The sequence below is a fragment of the Oncorhynchus mykiss genome, chromosome 28, assembly GCF_057628025.1.
Source record: "Oncorhynchus mykiss isolate SJ-2025 chromosome 28, ASM5762802v1, whole genome shotgun sequence".
Classification (NCBI taxonomy): domain Eukaryota; kingdom Metazoa; phylum Chordata; class Actinopteri; order Salmoniformes; family Salmonidae; genus Oncorhynchus; species Oncorhynchus mykiss.
The window spans coordinates 25,971,294-25,992,455 of NC_143049.1; the positions used below are offsets into that span (position 1 = coordinate 25,971,294).

General features: G+C 47.1%; 1 protein-coding gene across 2 annotated transcripts in view; it reads left to right on the forward strand.

Annotated features, from left to right (window-relative positions):
• The window catches only part of LOC110508191 (neuropilin-1a), a 78,233-nt gene that overhangs the window by 35,458 nt on the left and 21,613 nt on the right, over window positions 1-21,162 (forward strand). For both annotated transcript variants that reach the window (XM_090224841.1, XM_036965890.2), the window contains exons 5-11: window positions 2,080-2,244; window positions 6,555-6,721; window positions 12,213-12,368; window positions 12,799-12,943; window positions 13,797-14,031; window positions 14,184-14,280; window positions 16,243-16,387. In XM_090224841.1, coding sequence (XP_090080967.1) covers window positions 2,080-2,244; window positions 6,555-6,721; window positions 12,213-12,368; window positions 12,799-12,943; window positions 13,797-14,031; window positions 14,184-14,280; window positions 16,243-16,387 — 1,110 coding nt within the window. The remainder of the gene's footprint in view (window positions 1-2,079; window positions 2,245-6,554; window positions 6,722-12,212; window positions 12,369-12,798; window positions 12,944-13,796; window positions 14,032-14,183; window positions 14,281-16,242; window positions 16,388-21,162) is intronic.

Consider the following 21,162-nt stretch of genomic DNA (forward strand, 5'->3'; position numbering starts at 1 on the left):
GACATGTTGCCACAAGAAAAGGGCAACCAGTGTAAAATACAACCCATGTTTATGTTTATTTATTTTCCCTTTTGTACTTTAAATATTTGCACATAATATGACATTTGTAATGTCTTTATTCTTTTGGAATTTTTGTGAGTGTAATGTTTACTGTTCATTTTTATTGTTGATTTCACTTTTGTTTATTATCTAGTTCACTTGCTTTGGCAATGTTAACATGTGTTTCCATGCCAATAAAGCCCTTACATTGAAATTGAATTGAATTGAGAGAGAAAGAGGGAGAGTTGTTTCACCAGCCAGCAGCTCTGTTGTTTTTCATCCACCAGGCCACACAGATTGATTTAGCCCAGCACATTAAGGAGACAGGCATAACCTACACTATTCATTGTCTACAATGATGTTGTTTCAATGACCGCATTGCCCAGTCTCCATTGTTGTGTGATTGGGTCTGAGGAGAATGGGAGGAAATGTACATTGACAAGCATCAGAGGAGTGCCTGGCTGGGTACATTGCTTTGTCTGGCTCCCTGAGACTTCTTCCTCTATACAAGGGCCTTGCCAGGCTAGGGCTGCGTCTCCAATGGCACCTTGTTCACTATTTAGTACACTACTTTTGACCAGATCGCAATGGGCCCTGCTCAAAAGTAGTTCACTTAATAGGGAATGGGGTGCCATTTGGGAAACAGCCCTATAGAAACACACAAGGACCAAACAATCACACACCTCACAGCTGGGTTAGTGCTGTAAACATGCCCGGCCGGCCATGTCTCTCAATAGACCTGTGTGTTTTCTGTCCTGGGTTCTGCCAAAGCTTTGTGTTCGAGGTGTGTACATGTTTGACATCTCAGATGGTAGGCGACACAATCTATTTGAAATGGAAACAAAAAGGGAAATGGGAGAAGCATCAGACAATTCTTGACACATAATTGGAGATGAGATATTTTTTCTTCTGTACCAGACCTGTTATACATTGGCTGTGAACACGTGTTAATGATAAACACTGTGAACGTGCCATAGTCTCTGCTACCTGTCACGTCTGTTTTTGACACAAGGTGTAAAGTCACAAACGAGGTGAGACCTGAGGTCATCGGAAAGTTCCAACCTGTTATCCTCTAATGGTTGTCACACGATCACGATAGAATGTTTTGTCAGATGACAGAGTGAAAGTTAGTGAAACATACAATGGAGGGAAGTTCATTCTAGAATATAGACTTTGTGCAGTAAATTAGGCTATTACTACAGATTATAAACTGGTTGGTTCGAGCCCTGAATGCTGATTGGCTGACAGCCGTGGTATATCAGACCGTATTTTCAAGTTTTCTACTCCGCTAGCCAGCACCTCGCCCAAATAGGTGTGCGTTTCTTTTTCTTCTATATCAGACCGTATACCACAAATATGAGAAAATATTTATTTTTACTGCTCTAATTACGTTATAAGACACTAGCAATAAGGCACCTTGCGGGTTTGTGGTATATGACTAATATACCACGGATAAGGGCTGTATCCATAAGAGCAGCCCTTAGCCATAGTATATTGGCCATATACCATACCCCCTCGTGCCTTATTGCTTAATTGTAGAAAAACTGAATCAATCGCAACATGGGATATTGAAGGAAGTAATTGTGATGTTGTAGCTGTGATGGATTTACATTGCTCTCTCTCTTAATTTCTCTCTTTCTCTTTCTTTCTCTCTCCCACCCTCTCTCTCTCTCTCTTCATTTCTCTCTTTCTCTTTCTTTCTCCCCCCCTCTCTCTCCCCTCTCTCTGTCTCCCCTCTCTCTCTCTCTTAATTTCTCTCTTTCTCTTTCTTTCTCTCTCCCCTCTCGCTCTCCCCCCCTCTCTCTCCCCTCTCTCTCTCTCTTAATTTCTCTCTCTTTCTCTCTCTCTCCCCTCTCTCTCCCCCCCTCTCTCTCTCTCTTAATTTCTCTCTCTCTTTCTTTCTCTCTCCCCTCTCTCTCTCTCCCCTCTCTCTCTCTCTCTTCATTTCTCTCTTTCTTTCTTTCTTTCTCTCCCCTCTCCCCTCTCTCTCCCCTTTCTCTCTCTCTCTTTCACCCCCTTCTCTCCTTCTCCCTATCCCAGTGGGACCCCACATTGGGCGGTACTGTGGTAACAGCAGTCCTGGCCGAGTCATCTCCTACACAGGGATCCTTTCTATGACCATCAACACAGACAACGCCATCGCCAGAGAGGGCTTCTCAGCCAACTACACTGTCAGAGAGAGGAGCCTACGACAGGGACCAGAGGGTTAGTATGACCTACTGCCTTACGGCCCAGGGTCGTTCTAGCCCAGGGCGTTCGTAAATTCTCTCTGGCCATCTACTCCGATTTCAGAGCGCTCTCGTCTCAGCGTGCCAGAGCACAGAATAACTGACAAATTTATGAACGCTCAACACGCATTGAATATGTCAGTAAATGTTCGCAAAAAATCATAATTCAATTGTTGCCAGCAGCACAGTTACAGTCACCAACTAGGTAACAGGAAAACAGCCTAACCAGCTCTGCTAGGGCGAGTAAAATGGTCTGGAATTAGCTAGCTAACTTTAGCCGGTTAGCTTGGTTGCTTGACTGCCGTTGTGAGGTTAGAACGCTAGGATCAACTCTACCCCTTGGCCAGAGCGTCCAGTGTGCGCTCTGAATGCTCCGAGAGTGAAACACTCTGAATTTTACTAATGGGCAATCTGACAACGCTCTGAATTTACAAACACCCAGGGCGCACTCTGAGCACACACTGATGTGTGTGTGACTGACATAAGGTCTGTTTAGATGCCTCTCATACACACAGAGGCAGTATGGACTTACTCCCATCGCAGAGAATCCAAAACAGTCTCTGTTCTTTCTTCCATCTCTCTTCAGTGCTCTGCTAATTCTCTAATTTCTATTCATGCGTTTCCTTCACTTCCATTTGCTCAGCAGGCATTGACAGAACATCAAAATGTCCACATATCATTGCAATCCAAATGAAAGACCTTATCAGAGACTATTTCAACAGTTCATGCGATCAAAGTCACAGTATGGGGTGTTTCCGACTGTTATAGATAAGATAACGCCATCGGGGAAATAGTATAGTACTGATTTCTGAGAATTTTACATTCCACCAACCTTCCTCCCACGAAATGGAAAAAAGTATCTGAAGTTTTCCCAAAACAGTTTTAATAACATTTAGGCACACACATTTCTACTACCAAACAGACTGATAGGGAGCTAATGCTGTGGAAAAGGCAATGTGATTGGGTTCACCATGGAGCCTTCATTTCAATCTGTCACGCTTAGCTGGAGGCCTGGTGACAAGACCAGTCATCACTCTGCTCTGTGTGGGTCCACTGTGAAAACACACAGCTAGCCAGCCACAGAGGGTGTGTGTGTGTATTTATGTGTGTGTGTGCGTTTCTACAGCCATCTGGGATAATTAGAGATTTTTCTAACACCAGCACTGCTCTTAACCATCCAGAGAAAGGCTATGTGGACAGATTTACAATCTGATGGGAGCCGTGTGAGTGTGCACACACAAACACAAACAAACAAACACTCGCACATACACACATTCCTTCAACCAGGGTCAGAGGGACAGGTCGCAAGGCCCTAAATCACTGTAGTCTGGGGGAATTTCAATGTGGAGTCTGTTTGTGATGTTTTTGTACAACCTCCTGATGAGTTTTGGTCATCCAACATGAACATGAACACCAACCACTGGTATTTTACAGCGGTAAAGAGTAAATAGAAATGGGACCCAGTCCCCCTCTGCTTGGCACTCAGCATTAAGGAGATTGAATTGGGGTTAAGGGTGCATGCATCAGGGCAGTGAACCTAACCTGAACCTGTGTCTGGAGAAAGGGTCACCAAACAGACACCAACAAAGACAGGCATTCGACGTACTACTCCGGGGGTGTTGAGAGTGAGGAATTTACAACCACGACTAATCAGAGGAATTTGGTACGCTCTAGCTTCTTACAAAATGTTCTGAATGGGTCATCTTTTAACATGTCCAGTTGAGATACACAATGCTCTGCTTTTCTTCTGAGCATTTCACTGTAAGGTCTACCTGTTGTATTTGTATTTCGATTTTGAGCAAGTAACTTTTAGTTTCCAGTAAAACACAGTTAATATCACATTACACATGAATTGTCTTTGTGATTGAGACCCCTATGAGTCACACTAATACAGAGAGTCTCTTTAGACCAGTGGTATTGTAACGATTGTCGTATGAAGGAGTGGACCAAAGCGCAGCGTGGTAAGTGTTCATGACAAATGTAATACTCAAAACACTCGAACAAAATAACAAAAAGGGAAAACCGAAACAGTCCTGTCAGGTGCAGACACTAAACAGAAAACTACCCACAAAACCCAAACAAAAAATGACAACTTATATATGATCCCCAATCAGAGACAACGATAGACAGCTGCCTCTGATTGGGAACCACACCAACATAGAAATAAAGAAACTAGAATGTCCACCCTAGTCACACCCTGGCCTAACCAAAATAGATAATAAAAACCTCTCTATGGCCAGGGCGTGACAGTACCCCCCTACCCCCCAAAGGTGCGGACTCCGGTCGCAAAACCTGACTCTAAAGGGGAGGGTCCGGGTGGGCATCCCTTCATGGCGGCTCTAGTGCGGGATGTAGATAATCGCCGGAGGAACCAGACCACCGATCATCGGCGGAGGTTCCGGACCGGGGACCGTAGCCGGAGGCTCCGGACTGGGGACCGTCGCTGCAGGCCCAGGACTGGGGACCATTGCTGCAGGCCCCAGACTGGGGATGGGCTCTGCAGGCCCTGGACTGGGGACCGGCTCTGGAATGGGGACCGTCTCCGGACTGTGGACCGTCGCTTAAGGTTCCGGGACTGTGGCCCGTCGGTGGAGGTTCCGGACTGTGAAACGTCACCGGAAGCTCTGGACTGGGAACTGTCGCCGGAAGCTCTGGCCTGTGGAGGCGCACTGGAGGCCTGATGCGTGGGACCGGTACAGGTGGCACCGGGCTGAAGACATGCACCTCAGGGCGAGTGCGGGCAGGAGGCACAGGACGTACTGGACTGTGGAGGCGCACTGGAGGCCTGATGCGTGGGACCGGTACAGGTGGCACCGGGCTGATGACACGCACCTCAGGGTGAGTACACGGAGGAGGCACAGGACGTACTGGACTGTTGAGGCGCACAGGAGGTTTGGAGCATAGAGCTGGCACAACCCGTCCTGGCTGGATGTTTATCTTCGCCCTGCAAATGCGGGGCGCTGGCACAGGCCACACTGGGCTGTGCAGACGCACCATAGACACAGTGCGCAGAGCCGGCACAGGATATCCTGGTCCAAGGAAGTATACTGGAGACCAGGAGCGCTGAGCTGGCACCATCCGTCCTGGCTGGATGCCCATTCTAGCCCGGCCAATGCGGGGAGCTGGAATAGAGCGCACCGGGCTATGAATGCGCACTGGAGATACCATGCGCATCACTGCATAACACAGTGCCTGACCAGTCTTACGCTCCCCACGGTAAGCACGAGGAGTTGGCTCAGGTCTGAACCCTGACTCTGCCACTCTCCTTGTGTGCCCCCCCAAAAAATATTTTTGGAGCTGCCTCTCGGGTTTCCGTGCAAGCCGTGTCCCCTCATATCGTCACTGTTTCCACCTGTTTCCATGACAGGGTCTTGTCCCCTGCCATAACCTCCTCCCAGGTCCAGGATGTCCTCCACTCTCTTTTCTCCCTGGCCCAGGATCCCTGCTCCTCTTGAACACGCTGCTTGGTCCTTTTTTGGTGGGTAGTTCTGTAACGATCGTCGTATGAAGGAGTGGACCAAAACGCAGCTTGGTAAGTGTTCATGATAAATTTAATACTCAAGACACTTGAACAAAATAACAACGAGGGAAAAACCGAAACAGTCCTGTCAGGTGCAGACACTAAACAGAAAACAACTACCCACAAAACCCAAATGAAAAAGGACAATTTATATACGATCCCCAATCAGAGACAACGATAGACAGCTGCCTCTGATTGGGAACCACACCAACATAGAAATAAAGAAACTAGAATGTCCACCCTAGTCACACCCTGGCCTAACCAAAATAGAGAATAAAAACCTCTCTATGGCCAGGGCGTGACAGGTATTCAAAATGCGTAACAAAAAATTAAGAGTACAGATTATTGTATGGGACAATATACAAATGTTTTTGAGAAAGATAATTAGACAAATACTATTTTATTGAGTACATGTATTTATTGGTTTCTTTCATTTTAATAAGAGATGAAAATGCAATGAATTGAAGGTTATTTGTTGATGTAGATTTGAGGTTACGAGAAATTATTTGGGGAAAAAATGGGGTCCCCTGAAATTCTGCCTGAAAAAATGGTGTCCCTGCTGAAAAAAATGTAACACTGCTTTAGACAAACAATCACCCTAACCCTAACACTAAACCTAACTCTAACTATAACCCCAGCAAGTTGTTGTGTAACAACAGAGTTGTTGCAGTTAATCATTTGTTGAAAATTGAATCGGTATTATGTTGATCATCTCTAGGGGAATGTCCAAATAAAGTGTAACTCATGTTGTGTTTCTCCCCTGACAGAATTTACCTGTCTGGAGGGCCTGGGGATGGAGTCAGGAGAGATCACCTCAGATCAGATCACTGCCTCCTCTCAGTACAACCCCAACTGGTCCCCAGAACGCTCCAGACTCAACTACAAAGAGAACGGATGGACCCCCTCAGAAGACTCTGCTAGAGAGTGGATACAGGTATGATAGAGAGACAGCCCTGGGGAAGCTGGGTTACATGTGTGGTGTCTGAGTCCCAAACGGCACCCCATTCCCTTTTTACCCCTATGGGCACTGTTCCCTACATAGAGGAATAGGGTTCTGTGTGTCTGTCACTGACATTACTTATCCTATTGGTGTCTATAAAACATTATGGCTGCATAGTAAGCACTGGATTGAGCAAGAGTTGGGTATTCATACTCTTTGGGACAGTGTGTTTAGTCCTTTACAGCTCCCTGTTCAGCTACTGTCATGTGAAGTGAGTGTGTGTGTACTGTACGTGATTGTAGGTGTGCATGTGTGAGTATGATTGTGTGCGTGTGTGTATACACTAGTGTGTGTGTGTGTGTGTCTGCGCAAATTTGATTGTGTGTGTGCGTGTGTGTATGAGAGAGAGAGAGAGATTGTAGTAGCACAGGTCATGAGGGTGTTTGTGAATGACGCCAGACCTACAAAGGCCAAAAAAGAAACAACACCAAGTCACAAACAACACCGATTATGATTGAGAAGCCAGACTGACTGGACTAGTTGGTGTTTGGGTTGATTAAGCTCCTACCTATGCACGCTGTAAACAAACTGTCCAACAGGGACATGGCTTCTATAATCTAGTTTTGTATCAGCAACAACCTCAGGGGGAGGCCTCTTGTGGTAAATGCAGATTGTTATATGAGGCCGTTATGTAACACGACACACACACACCAAACACTATGAACTGAACAGGAACATGTCAATCAAGATTTCACTAGTTTCACGAAACAGAACAGAATTCCAGGAATAATGCAGGGATTATAACGCCTGCTCATCGAACATCTTATACCAAAATAATGGCCATTAATATGGAGTTGGTCCCTCATTTGCTGCTATAACAGCCTCCACTCTACTGGGAAGGCGTTCCACTAGATGTTGGAAATTTGCTGCGGGAACTTGCTTCCACTCAGGACAAGATTAGGCCTGGCTCACAGTCAGCGTCCAATTCATCCCAAAGGTGTTCGATGGGGTTGAGGTCAGGGCTCTGTGCAGGCCAGTCAAGTTCTTCCACACTGATCTCGACAAACCATTTCTTTATGGACCTTGCTTTGTGCACTGGGGCATTGTCATGCTGAAACAGGAAATGGCCCCAAACTGTTGCCACAAAGATGGAAGCACAGAATCATCTAGAATGTCGTTGTATGCTGTAGTGTTAAGACTTCCCTTCACTGGAACTAAGGGGCCTAGTCCGAACCATGAAAAACAGCCCCAGACCATTATTCTGCCTCCACCCAACTTTACAGTTGGCACTATGCATTCGGGCAGGTAGCGTTCTCCTGACCCACCAAAAACCCAGATTTGTCCATTGGACTGCCAGATGATGAAGCATGATTCATCACTCCAGAGAACACGTTTTCACTGCTCCAGATTCCAATGGCAGCGAGCTTTATACCACTCTAGCCGACACTTGACATTGGAAACCCATTTCATGCAGCTCCTGATGAACAGTTCCTGTGCTGACATTGCTTCCAGAGGCAGTTTGGAACTCAGTAGTGAGTGTTGCATCCAAGAACAGGCGGTGGTCCCGTTCGGTGAGCTTATTGGGCCTACCACTTTTCAGCTGAGCCTATTCAGCTGAGCCGTGCTCCTAGACGTTTCCACTTCACAATAACAGCACTTAAAGTTGACCGGGGCAGCTCTAACAGGGCAGAAATTTGACGAATTGTCTTGTTGGAAAGGTGGCATTCTATGACGGTGCCACGTTGAAAGTCACTGAGCTCTTCAGTAAGGTCATTCTACTATCAATGTTTGTCTATGGAGATTGCATGGCGGTGTGCTCAAATTTCATACACCTGTCAGCAACGGGTGGGGCTGAAACAACCGAATCCACAAATCTGAAGGGGTGTATATATAGCGTAGTCTGAAGGCACTCCCTCTTTCTTTTCTAGGAGAGGAAGAAATAGCCTATCGTGGATTTGTGTGGACTGTGTGAATGACCGAGTACCCCTGGGAACTGGGCTGTTGTGTTCCTTACTGTAGCCTATCCTGGTAAAATCCCTAGAGTTTCTATATATTCCCCTCCGCCTTCTATAAATGAATGGCAACCTACTTATAGCACACAAGCTCCGCTGTTAGACTCTTTGAGCCACTTGGACATTTGATACACATACTTGTTATCTCTTTGAGAATCATAATCATGCACAGCATTGTATACAAAGTGCCCATCAACAAATCTGTACAAATTGAAAAATGCTGAGAATGTTTGCCAAAAGGTGGACAGACAAGCAGCTTGAGTACAAACTAGAGGGGTTTTGGACAATGTCCTGGACTGTCCTGGCAGGAAATACCTTGTTTCTCAGCTTCAGTCTCAGTCTCAGCTTGATCTCGCAAACGAACCAGAGCCCTTTATCGCAATAGATGGCTCTGAATCGAACGTTCTGTCCAGCAACCGAACACTCTGTCCAGCGCCTCCTATTCTATCTGACATGAGCTCCACAGTGGCCAGCCAAGCATATTGGCCAGACTTCCTCTATGAAAAGACTGATGCTAATTACTCTCCCGTATTCCTAATTACTCCACACTTGGCAGTGCTAACACTCTGCGGTTGAAAATTAAACCCTCCGCTCAGGCCTTTAATGGAGAAAACAATAAGAGGCAGACACAGCTGCATTCATCAGCCGGACCTTCACTAAATGAGATTCAACAAAAACATTGGCACATCCTTCAAAACAGGATATTGGTGTTTTTATGGCGAGGAGAGGAAGAGCTTGTAATCAGCACTAGGCCACTGTGACTGACTGCTGTGACCCACTTTTTCAGACCTCTCCGGGTTTTCTCAAGAAAGTGATGTGCTATAATATTGGGTTTAGACTGCTTAAGATCAGGACAGGAAAAGGGGTTCCGACCACATGGAGGATAGTCAGCGAGGATAAATACTGCTCCAGATTGCTTCCAGAGGCAGTTTGGAACTCAGTAGTGAGTGTTGCATCCAAGAACAGGCGGTGGTTCCGTTCGGTGAGCTTATTGGGCCTACCACTAAACAAGATTCTCTAAAGTGACAGGGTCAATCATGGTCAGGTCAGTTGAGATGTGAGCTGTCGGTTTTGGCCATGTTAACATATTCTACATGGACCAGCTTTGAATGCATTGTAAAGAGCTTATTACACATCTCTTCTGTTCAGTTTTGCACTAACAATGCAATTATGTTAAAGACTGCATAGCACAGAATGCTTCCATTCTTCTACCATGACATCCAAAATTCCAAAATAAAACTCACGCCCTGCCTAAGTATAATACATTTTAGTGTCTGATTCTGATATGTGCACATCGACACTGGATCATATGCGACCTAACTAAGTATTGCATTCTTCACTTCCTCTTAGGATGATGGGAGCTCCTCCAACAGTCTCTGAGGACTGGTTGTTTTCACTTTTCCTCTCTGTCCTGGAACAACATGTTCACTCACAGCACAGCCAGGTCCAAATGTGTTCTCCAGATGTACAGCCCTTTCCTGGTTCCCTACATCACAGACCCATGACAAACGTTTCTCCTCAAGCAGTATACCTCTATAAATGCTTTGTCTTCGGTGAGGAAGGAAACCTTTCCTGCATGAGGATACTTCACAGGGTTCAATTACATGTCAATCTCACTACAATTCAACTCTTATGTACAACAATAACGGCCATGTTGGGGATTAATTACACACAGTGATGGGTTGGTAGTTTCATTCATACCTGTGGCATCCGGGGGAAACTGGTTAAAAGCCAAGATGAGGCAATGAATCAGCATAATACCTATATGGTCAAAGATTCATAACAAAGGAGTCGAAGCACCAATTCCTGTCCTCCACCATCCAGGCCACATTAAAATGACAACATGGTGAAGAATTGTATCCTGGAAATAGTATCAATAATATATAAACTGTCGACACATGAATAATATAATTTTATGTAGCGAAGGCACGCATGCATGAATTAGGTAACTCATTATATTCAGCTGAAGTAAGAAGAATGGAGCATTACTCTGTGTTCCAAATGGGACTGTATTTCCTACATAGTGAACTCCTTTTGTACTTTTGACCAGAGCCCTAGTCAAACGTAGTGCACTATAGGGAATAGGGTGCCATTGGGGACTTAGCCTCTGGCTAGCTGCACCCTGCTGCGGAGTGGGACACTTACTGTAGCATACTTCATCATAACAAAATGGAAAATGATGTACCTAGAAAACACCTCATAATTCAAACCCCCTAAAAGAAGAAGGCATGGAGTTGCACTGTTTTTTGTCTATAAATCAATATTACCTCAAAGACACTCTATCGGTTCTTCTGGAGGACACTATCGGTTCTTCTGGAGGACACTATCGGTTCTTCTGGAGGACACTATCGGTTCTTCTGGAGGACACTCTATCGGTTCTTCTGGAGGACACTCTATCGGTTCTTCTGGAGGACACTATCGGTTCTTCTGGAGGATACTCTATCGGTTCTTCTGGAGGACACTATCAGTTCTTCTGGAGGACACTCTATCGGTTCTTCTGGAGGACACTCTATCGGTTCTTCTGGAGGACACTCTATCGGTTCTTCTGGAGGACACTATCGGTTCTTCTGGAGGACACTATCGGTTCTTCTGGAGGACACTATCGGTTCTTCTGGAGGACACTATCGGTTCTTCTGGAGGATACTCTTGAAAGAAAATGCTTTCATTTGACAAAGCAAAAAAGCATGCCACTGACTCAAGACAAATGCACAGAAACAAACGCATCTACAATATTATCACATAGCAACCAACCACGCTGTGCTCCAGCTACTTTAAAGCACATCAATATTTAATACATGAAGCCAACAGCAGCAGTGTAGCCAGCAGGCAGCCCTGCCCTCCATGCCCCTGTGCCCTTGAGAGACCAGGGTTGAGCCCCATATTCCATATATTGACCACTACCTTATAGGCCCTGGTCAAAAGTTGTGCACTATAGGGAATAGGGTGCCATTTGAGATGCAGCCATAGAGAGACCAGCAGCTCAGGAATTCCCCAGACAGACAATTGAAATCCCCAGGCAGTGGAGCTGACTTCCTGTGGATCTGCCCCTGCTCCCAGAGGAAGGGCCAACGCTCCTGTACTCACCGTCAGGGGCATTGTGTGCCTTCCGACTGGTTTCATCCTGTCCACCACAATTGTACTAGCCGGCCCCGCCCTCCTCAGAATGCAAGCCCAGCCTCTCTGTTTATTCATTCAGAGTGTCTTAACATGATCAACACTTACAACCCATATCTTAACTGACCATGAGTGGCTCTGTCACTTTAGGGACAAACAATAGCGTCCCGGACATGTAGCTCAAAGTGGCTTCTGTCAGCTCTTTTCTAACACAGTTAGTAGGCCTGTATTGCATGTTTGCAATTTTCTTCTTATATTCCCTGTACAGGCCTTTCATTTCTTTATATCTGATTGGCCTAATAATGCATGAGCTAACAGGGTTCTAGCTAACGATGTTCTTGCCTAATTTGTGTTGCCAGGTGGACCTGGGATTCCTCCGTTTTGTTTCAGCTGTGGGAACACAGGGAGCAATCTCCAAGGAGACAAAGAAGGAGTACTTTGTCCACTCCTACAAAGTGGACGTGAGCTCTAATGGAGAGGACTGGGTCACAATAAAGGAGGGATCCAAGCAGATGGTAAGACTGACTGATAAGATATAAGTTAAGCCTTTTTATATCAGCAGTTGTCACAAAGAGCTTTAAAGTAACCTGCCGTGAACTCAAAGAGCAACCAAAGCAGAAGCGAGAGCACAGTGGTCAGGAAAAATGCCCTAGAAGGGTGTAACCCAGAGAGGTTGCAAAATAGTGATACATTGTAACTAATAGAAAGAATGAGTTCAGTCTGAACATCAAGACCACACATTTCACAATACTTTAGGCAAGAGTTCCTGTACTCTGGACAAATAATGCCAGACATTTTTTTTTGCCATATTTTACACAACTGTTTCAGACAGTTCTATAAAACAAAAGTGACTATGTTGTCTATTATTCTGGAATAAAGCAGAATATATGTTTCTGTTGGACAATAAAGTCATCTTGTTCTTGTTTTTTTCTTCTTCTCCTCCAGATTTTCCAGGGGAACCACAATCCTACAGAGGAAAAAAGGTCGTTCCTACCGAAGCAGACTCTAGCCCGTTACGTCCGCATCAGACCCATGTCTTGGGAGATAGGCATCTGCATGCGCTTCGAGGTGTACGGCTGCAAGACATCAGGTACACACACACAGCTGTAGACATCAGGTACACACACACAGCTGTAGACATCAGGTACACACACAAAGCTGTAGATGTTTGCAGCTGTGTGTGTGTGTGTGTATGCACATATGCGCACACACACACACACACACACACACACAATTGCATAAGCATATTTTGGCTCTTCCCCTAACTTCTAATATATACCATATACTGTTACCGGGTTCCCTAGTAAGTGCGCTAAGAAATCTAATGAATTCTGTTCTTGGTTGTAAAGAAGAAGAATCACTGCCTCCTAAGCCGGTTGACGGTCATGCTTGGTTGTTATTGTAAAAGTGCAATGGAAAAAGGCAAAAAGGCAAGTTGAGTCATCGTACATACAGTATTTACGATGTTACAAAGCACAGCACATGGTTCATTCCAGAGATCCATATCCTCCCTTATTTCTCTCAGCAGGAGAACATCATGGTATTATACTCTTTCTCACTGCAGGGCTAGTGTGTGGTGTGTGTGTGTGTTTGTTTTACTGTGCAAGGCCCAGGTGATTAAGAGGTTAGAATGACACAGGGAGGAAGTAGACAGTCTGTCTCTGTGTCCACTTATATTTCATGCAGTATACCCATGTACACACACACACATAGAGGGAGTTCCCACAAAGAGCAGTGGTAAAAACAAATCACACAAGAACTCACATAGACCTCAACACTGAACGACTGGGAACTAGGGGGAGTTGATCTCCACAGGGAAAGCTGTTACATACTGTCTCACTCAGACTCAGGATGTGTCTGAAATGGTATCCTATTACCTTATCTAGCCCCAGAGGACACAGCAGCTTCACCCTGCCCTCTCTCTCTCGCTCTCTATTTCACAGACTACCCTTGCTCCGGCATGCTGGGGATGGTCTCTGGTCAAATCTCAGACGCCCAGATCAGCGCGTCATCGCACGCAGAGCGCGGCTGGGTACCAGAGAATGCCAGGTTGCTGACAGGGAGGTCGGGCTGGACCCAGCAACAGACCAGACATCCCTTCCGGAACGAGTGGCTGCAGATGGACCTGGGCCAGGACAAGCTGGTCAGCGGCCTGCTCATCCAAGGAGGACGCCACAGGTAGGTAATATGGAGGTTAGATAGGCGGGTCAGCAACCGGAGGGTTCGAGCCAGTGTGTGTTTGTGTCTTTCGCAGAGCTTGGGATCTTGGCAGAAGATGAACTTCAGTGGCCTGTAGAATGGATTAATGAAGTATTCCTCTTCTTCTACAGAGACAAGAATGTGTTTATGAAGAAGTTCAAGGTGGGCTACAGCAACAATGGCTCTGACTTTACTATGGTGAAGGAAGACAACAGCTCTAGGCCTAAGGTAAGGGAAGCAACCTGGGAATTCATGTTTGGTATTGTCACAAATGTTGTTGTAAGAATCGGACCAAAATAAAGCGTGGGTTGGTTCCATCATCTTTATTTAACGTGATCCGGCAAAAAAACAATGAAGACGAAAGTAACGAACGTGAAGCTACTGTACGCAGTGCTCAAGGCAACTATACACAAACAAGATCCCACAACAAACAGGTGGGAAAAAGCTGCCTAAATATGATCCCCAATCAGAGACAACGATAAACAGCTGCCTCTGATTGGGAACCATACCAAGCCAACGTAGAAATAAAGAAACTAGAATGCCCACCCTAGTCACACCCCGACCTAAACAAAGCTCAAGGCATGACAGGTATCCTGTGCATTCATCTCCTCTCTTTTCAACAGAGACCCACAGATCAGTAGAAAGTAGGGCTGTCAGAGATGACTGTTTGTAATTTTAGTGCACACATTTTCTTTCATGACGATTAAACACATTGTCTGAAAGCATTCAAAATACATTGAAAACATCCACAATACATAATATATACAGCTAAAAACAACAATGCGCTCTCTAAACAAGCTGACATTGAGGTTAAAGAAAGTGTGCTTTATCTATTTACCTGATTCTGCTTACCGTTACTTTGGGAAAAATCAAGATCTCAATATTCTTGTAATTGCTTTTGTATGAAAAATCTTGAATTACAGCTCAAAATCCTATAATTAACTCGCTAATTTAGAAAAATATTTTGACAGAGTGCAACATATCCTATTGGTAAAGTCAAGGATGAAATGTGTTTGTGTGCAAACCACCAGCACCTAGCTATTCAAAACATCCAGCAGTACTCTCTGTACTCCCTGTCCCCTTCATAAGACAGTCTGACTTTAATTATCTGTCCTAAAGTGCACCATATTCCCTATGTAGTACACGCCCTTGTCAAAAGTAATATACTTACTACATAGGGAATAGGGTGCAATCTGGGATGCGGCGTTAGATATCCCCTGTCCTTTTTCCTGTCTTTTTAAAAAGCTAATTTCCAGCCTCCAGTCTTCAAAGATAACAAACAGTAAGTCCATTTCTGTGGCTTCAGCTATACATCCAGGCTGCATCCCAAATGGCACCCTATTCCCTATAAAGTGCACCACTTTTGACCGGGGCACTGGTCACAATTAGTGCACTATATAGGTAATGGTGAGCCATTTGGGAGGCAGACAAAGTGTTTTTCAAACTGCCACTTCAGGCTTCACTTAGATTGGAAACATAAGAACCTACCCAGCAAACCAAAATTGGTTCTGTGAAGATTCCCAGAACATTTGTTAAGTCACGGCAAATGTTCTCATAACACAAAAACTGTCCAGTTGTGGTGATGTTTATATAAAACATTCACTTGATGTTTCAAGAACGTTCCTAGAACACATTTAATCTGTTCTTTAAAGGTTCACAGAATGTTTAATTTGGTTGCAGGAACAGTCTGTTGAGAACAATGTGGGGACATCACAAGAGATATGTTCCTAAAACACAAAAACTGTCCACATCACAAGAGATATGTTCCTAAAACACAAAAACTGTTCAGCTGTGATGATGATTCTACAATGTTTCTTTTAGGGTGCAAAACACATTCACGAGATGTTACAAGAATGTTCCCAGAACAGATTTAATCTGTTCTTTAAAGGTTATCTGTGTAGGGTATGACACCATGGTGGTAGCAGGCCTGGTGTCCCAGACATCTGCTACCTGCTCACAGCAGGGGCTAACTATTTTCACATGTTCTCTCACTTAAAATACTATATTAAGGATAATAATATATTAATAATATATTAAGGATGTAATATTAGTTTCATAACCCTGCTAGATCCTAGATGTCATCCTCCCAAAGGTTTTGTTTTGATAGAAAGTAATGTCAGCTCCAGTGTGTGTACGGTCTGGAAATGGTTTGGTCTTCATCGCTGTTCTGTTCTCCTGGCTCTCTTCCAGATCTTCATTGGGAACCAGAACCATGACACCCCAGAGCTGCGTACGCTGGGCCCTCTGCTGACTCGCTTCCTCAGGGTCTACCCAGAGAGAGCCACCCCCGATGGCCTGGGGCTCAGACTGGAGCTGCTGGGCTGTGAGATCCATGGTGAGTTAGCACAAACATCTCAGCACACACACACACGATCACAGACAAATAGAAAGACAGACAAACATGTGCACACACACGCATGCACATTAATTGTCATGGCAACAGTTTTACTTAACAACGACAGCCACAGAGTCGACTAAACGCACAAACAGATCTAGGACCAGGCTAGGGTTATTTCAGCATTCAGTTATTTTCAGTATTAAAAGACCCCTCTGACAGGGTCTAGATTTAGACATCAACCATAGTGACCACACACAAATGGAATCCCAGATAGGTTTCACTTACCTACTCCTAACTACAGACCCGAGACCTGCGTTAGTGGCAAGACTTGGGCATTTAGCCTTTGCTGCATGCTTGATGACAGTCGTATACTGTACCCTGCCTGTCAGTCAGTGTGGGAAGTGTAATGAGTGTGTTATGTGCTATGTGTTATGTGGGAGGGTTAGGACATAAAAGACATGAAAGGCTGACGCGTGCCAGAGCAGGCTGCCCTGACTGGGCTGGAGGGGGAGGGGGGATGGACCAGTCACAGTGGGAGGGTGAGGGAGGGGAGGTGGACCAGTCATAGTGGGTGGGTGAGGGAGGGGAGGTGGACCAGTCATAGTGGGAGGGTGAGGGAAAGGAGGTGGACCAGTCACAGTGGGTGGGTGAGGGAGGGAGGGGAGGTGGACCAGTCACAGTGGGTGGGTGAGGGAGGGAGGGGAGGTGGACCAGTCACAGTGGGTGGCTGAGGGAGGGAGGGGAGGTGGACCAGTCACAGTGGGTGGGTGAGGGAGGGAGGGAGGGGAGGTGGACCAGTCATAGTGGGTGGGTGAGGGAGGGGAAGTGGACCAGTCATAGTGGGAGGGTGAGGGAGGGGGGATGGACCAGTCACAGTGGGTGGGTGAGGAAGGGGAAGTGGACCAGTCATTGTGGGTGGGTGAGGGAGGGGAGGTGGACCAGTCATAGTGGGAGGGTGAGGGAGGGAGGGAGGGGAGGTGGACCAGTCATAGTGGGTGGGTGAGGGAGGGGAAGTGGACCAGTCATAGTGGGAGGGTGAGGGAGGGGGGATGGACCAGTCACAGTGGGTGGGTGAGGAAGGGGAAGTGGACCAGTCATTGTGGGTGGGTGAGGGAGGGGAGGTGGACCAGTCATAGTGGGAGGGTGAGGGAGGGGAGGTGGACCAGTCATAGTGGGAGGGTGAGGGAGGGGAGGTGGACCAGTCATAGTGGGAGGGTGAGGGAGGGGGGATGGACCAGTCACAGTGGGAGGGTGAGGGAGGGGAGGTGGACCAGTCATAGTGGGAGGGTGAGGAAGGGGAGGTGGACCAGTCATAGTATGGAGGGTGAGGGAGGGGAGGTGGACCAGTCACAGTGGGTGGGTGAGGGAGGGAAGGTGGACCAGTCATAGTATGGAGGGTGAGGGAGGGGAGGTGGACCAGTCACAGTGGGTGGGTGAGGGAGGGAAGGTGGACCAGTCACAGTGGGTGGGTGAGGGAGGGAGGGGAGGTGGACCAGTCATAGTGGGAGGGTGAGGGAGGGGAGGTGACCCAGTCATAGTGGGAGGGTGAGGGAGGGGAGGTGGACCAGTCATAGTGGGAGGGTGAGGGAGGGGAGGTGGACCAGTCATAGTGGGAGGGTGAGGGAGGGGGGAGGGACCAGTCACAGTGGGAGGGGAGGTGGACCAGTCATAGTGGGAGGGTGAGGGAGGGGAGGTGGACCAGTCATAGTGGGAGGGTGAGAGAGGGGAGGTGGACCAGTCATAGTGGGTGGGTGAGGGAGGGGAGATGGACCAGTCATAGGGGGAGGGTGGGTGAGGGAGGGGAGGTGGACCAGTCATAGGGTGAGGGAGGGGAGGTGGACCAGTCATAGTGGGAGGGTGAGGGAGGGGAGGTGGACCAGTCATAGTGGGAGGGTGAGGGAGGGGAGGTGGACCAGTCATAGTGGGAGGGTGAGGGAGGGGAGGTGGACCAGTCATAGTGGGAGGGTGAGGGAGGGGAGGTGGACCAGTCACAGTGGGAGGGTGGATGAGTGAGGGGAGGTAGACCAGTCATAGTGGGAGGGTGAGGGAGGGGAGGTGGACCAGTCATAGTGGGAGGGTGGATGAGTGAGGGGAGGTAGACCAGTCATAGTGGGAGGGTGGATGAGTGAGGGGAGGTAGACCAGTCATAGTGGGAGGGTGGGTGTGAGAGGGGAGGTGGACCAGTCGTAGTGGGAGGGTGGGTGAGGGAGGGGAGGTGGACCAGTCGTAGTGGGAGGGTGGGTGAGGGAGAGGAGGTGGACCAGTCTTAGAGGGAGGGAGAGGAGGTGAACCCGTCATTGTGGGAGGGTGAGGGAGGGGAGGTGGACCAGTCATAGTGGGAGGGTGAGAGAGGGGAGGTGGACCAGTCATAATGGGCGGGTGAGGGAGGTAGTGGAGGTGGACCAGTCATAGTGGGAGGATGAGGGAGGTAGTGGAGGTGGACCAGTCATAGTGGGAGGATGAGGGAGGGGAGGTGGACCGGTCATAGTGGGAGGGTGAGAGAGGGGAGGTGGACCAGTCATAGTGGGCGGGTGAGGGAGGGAGTGGAGGTGGACCAGTCATAGTGGGAGGATGAGGGCGGGGAGGTGGACCAGTCATAGTGGGAGGATGAGGGAGGGGAGGTGGACCAGTCATAGTGGGAGGGTGAGAGAGGGGAGGTGGACCAGTCATAGTGGGAGGGTGACTGAGGGTTGGGGATATCTGTGTCTGGTATGGGGTATCTGGATAAGAATCAGGCGGTGGAGTTGGGGAGAGGTGGACCAGTCATAGTGGGAGGGTGAGAGAGGGGAGGTGGACCAGTCATAGTGGGTGGGTGACTGAGGGTTGGGGATATCTGTGTCTGGTATGGGGTATCTGGATAAGAATCAGGCGGTGGAGTTGGGGGGAGGTGGACCAGTCATAGTGGGAGGGTGAGAGAGGGGAGGTGGACCAGTCATAGTGGGTGGGTGACTGAGGGTTGGGGATATCTGTGTCTGGTATGGGGTATCTGGATAAGAATCAGGCGGTGGAGTTAGGGAGAGGTGGACCAGTCATAGTGGGCGGGTGACTGAGGGTTGGGGATATCTGTGTCTGGTATGGGGTATCTGGATAAGAATCAGGCGGTGGAGTTAGGGAGAGGTGGACCAGTCATAGTGGGCGGGTGACTGAGGGTTGGGGATATCTGTGTCTGGTATGGGGTATCTGGATAAGAATCAGGCGGTGGAGTTAGGGAGAGGTGGACCAGTCATAGTGGGTGGGTGACTGAGGGTTGGGGATATCTGTGTCTGGTATGGGGTATCTGGATAAGAATCAGGCGGTGGAGTTGGGGAGAGGTGGTAGACCAGTCGTAGTGGGAGGGTGGGGGAGGAGAGGTGGTAGAATGTGTGGCAGGTAGCGTAGTAGTTAAGAGCATTGGGATAGTAACCAAAAGGTTTCTCATTCAAATCCCCGAGCCGACTAGGTGAAAAACCTGTTGACGTGCCCTTGAGCAAGGCACCTAACCATAATTGCTCCGGTATGTCACTCTGGATAACATTGTCTGATAAATGTAAAAAAATTAGAGAAGAAGAAGAGTGTGGCTGGCTGCTTACATGCTCCAACTTCTTTTATCTGTCCCAAATCAATACAATCTCCACATCAAAGAGCATCTGCATGTACACACTTACTAGGGAGTGGACACACACACACATACACACACACTCACAAGGGCGCATAGGAAAATTGACTATGAGCAATCTATTCCAATTCATTTCCCAAATCACCTTCTCACCTTCATTTCAAACCCTCTGTTCCACCACTCTCTGCCTGCGTCGGACTAGGGTTTATCTGTAGTGATCATGCTACCAGTAGCTACCAGCCTCTCTCCATAGTCTCATGTTACTGAATCATTTCCTATCTCCACCCAGACCATGTGGCCTGGAAGCCTGCTTGGTGTCACCATGTCAGGCACATTGCCATCTAAAACCCCATATCCCCTAATCCAATCACAGAAGGTTGACCTGTAGACGGTCTGCTTGCTACAGCAGAGGTATCATTTCCCTGAAGGATTCTTATCCTCTCTCACCCAATTTCAATTCAATTTCATAGCTTTATTGGCATGGGAAACATGTGTTTACATTGCCAAAGCAAGTGAAATAGATAAAACTAAAGTTAAACAATAAAAAATAAACAGTAAATATTACCCTCACCAAAGTTCAAAAAGAATAAAGACATTTCAAATGTCCCATTATTTATTTATAAATAAACATAAATATAGGTTGTTTTTATAATGGTGTTTGTTATTCACGCGTTGCCCAATTCTTGTGGCAACAGGTCACAAATCTTGCTGCGCGTGGCATTTTAGTTTATCAACATTTGATTTGTTTTCAAATTCTATATGTCTCTAATATGGTCATACATTTGGCAGGAGGTTAGGAAGTGCAGCTCAGTTTCCACTTCATTTTGTGGGCAGTGTGCACATAGCCTGTCTTTTCTTGAGAGCCATGTCTGCCTATGGTGGACTTTCTCAATAGCAAGACTATGCTCCCTCTGTACATTGTCAAATATTTCCTTAATTGTGGGTCCGTCACATTGGTCACGTATTCTGCCACTGTATACTCTCTGTTTAGGGCCAAATAGCATTCTAGTTTGTTCTGTTATTTTTTGTAAATTATTTCCAGTTTGTCAAGTAATTATATTTTTGTTTTCTCATGATTTGGTTGGGTCTAATTGTGTTGCTGTCCTGGGACTCTGCGGGGTGTGTTTGTGAACAGAGCCCCAGGACCAGCTTGCTTAGAGGACTCTTCTCCAGGTTC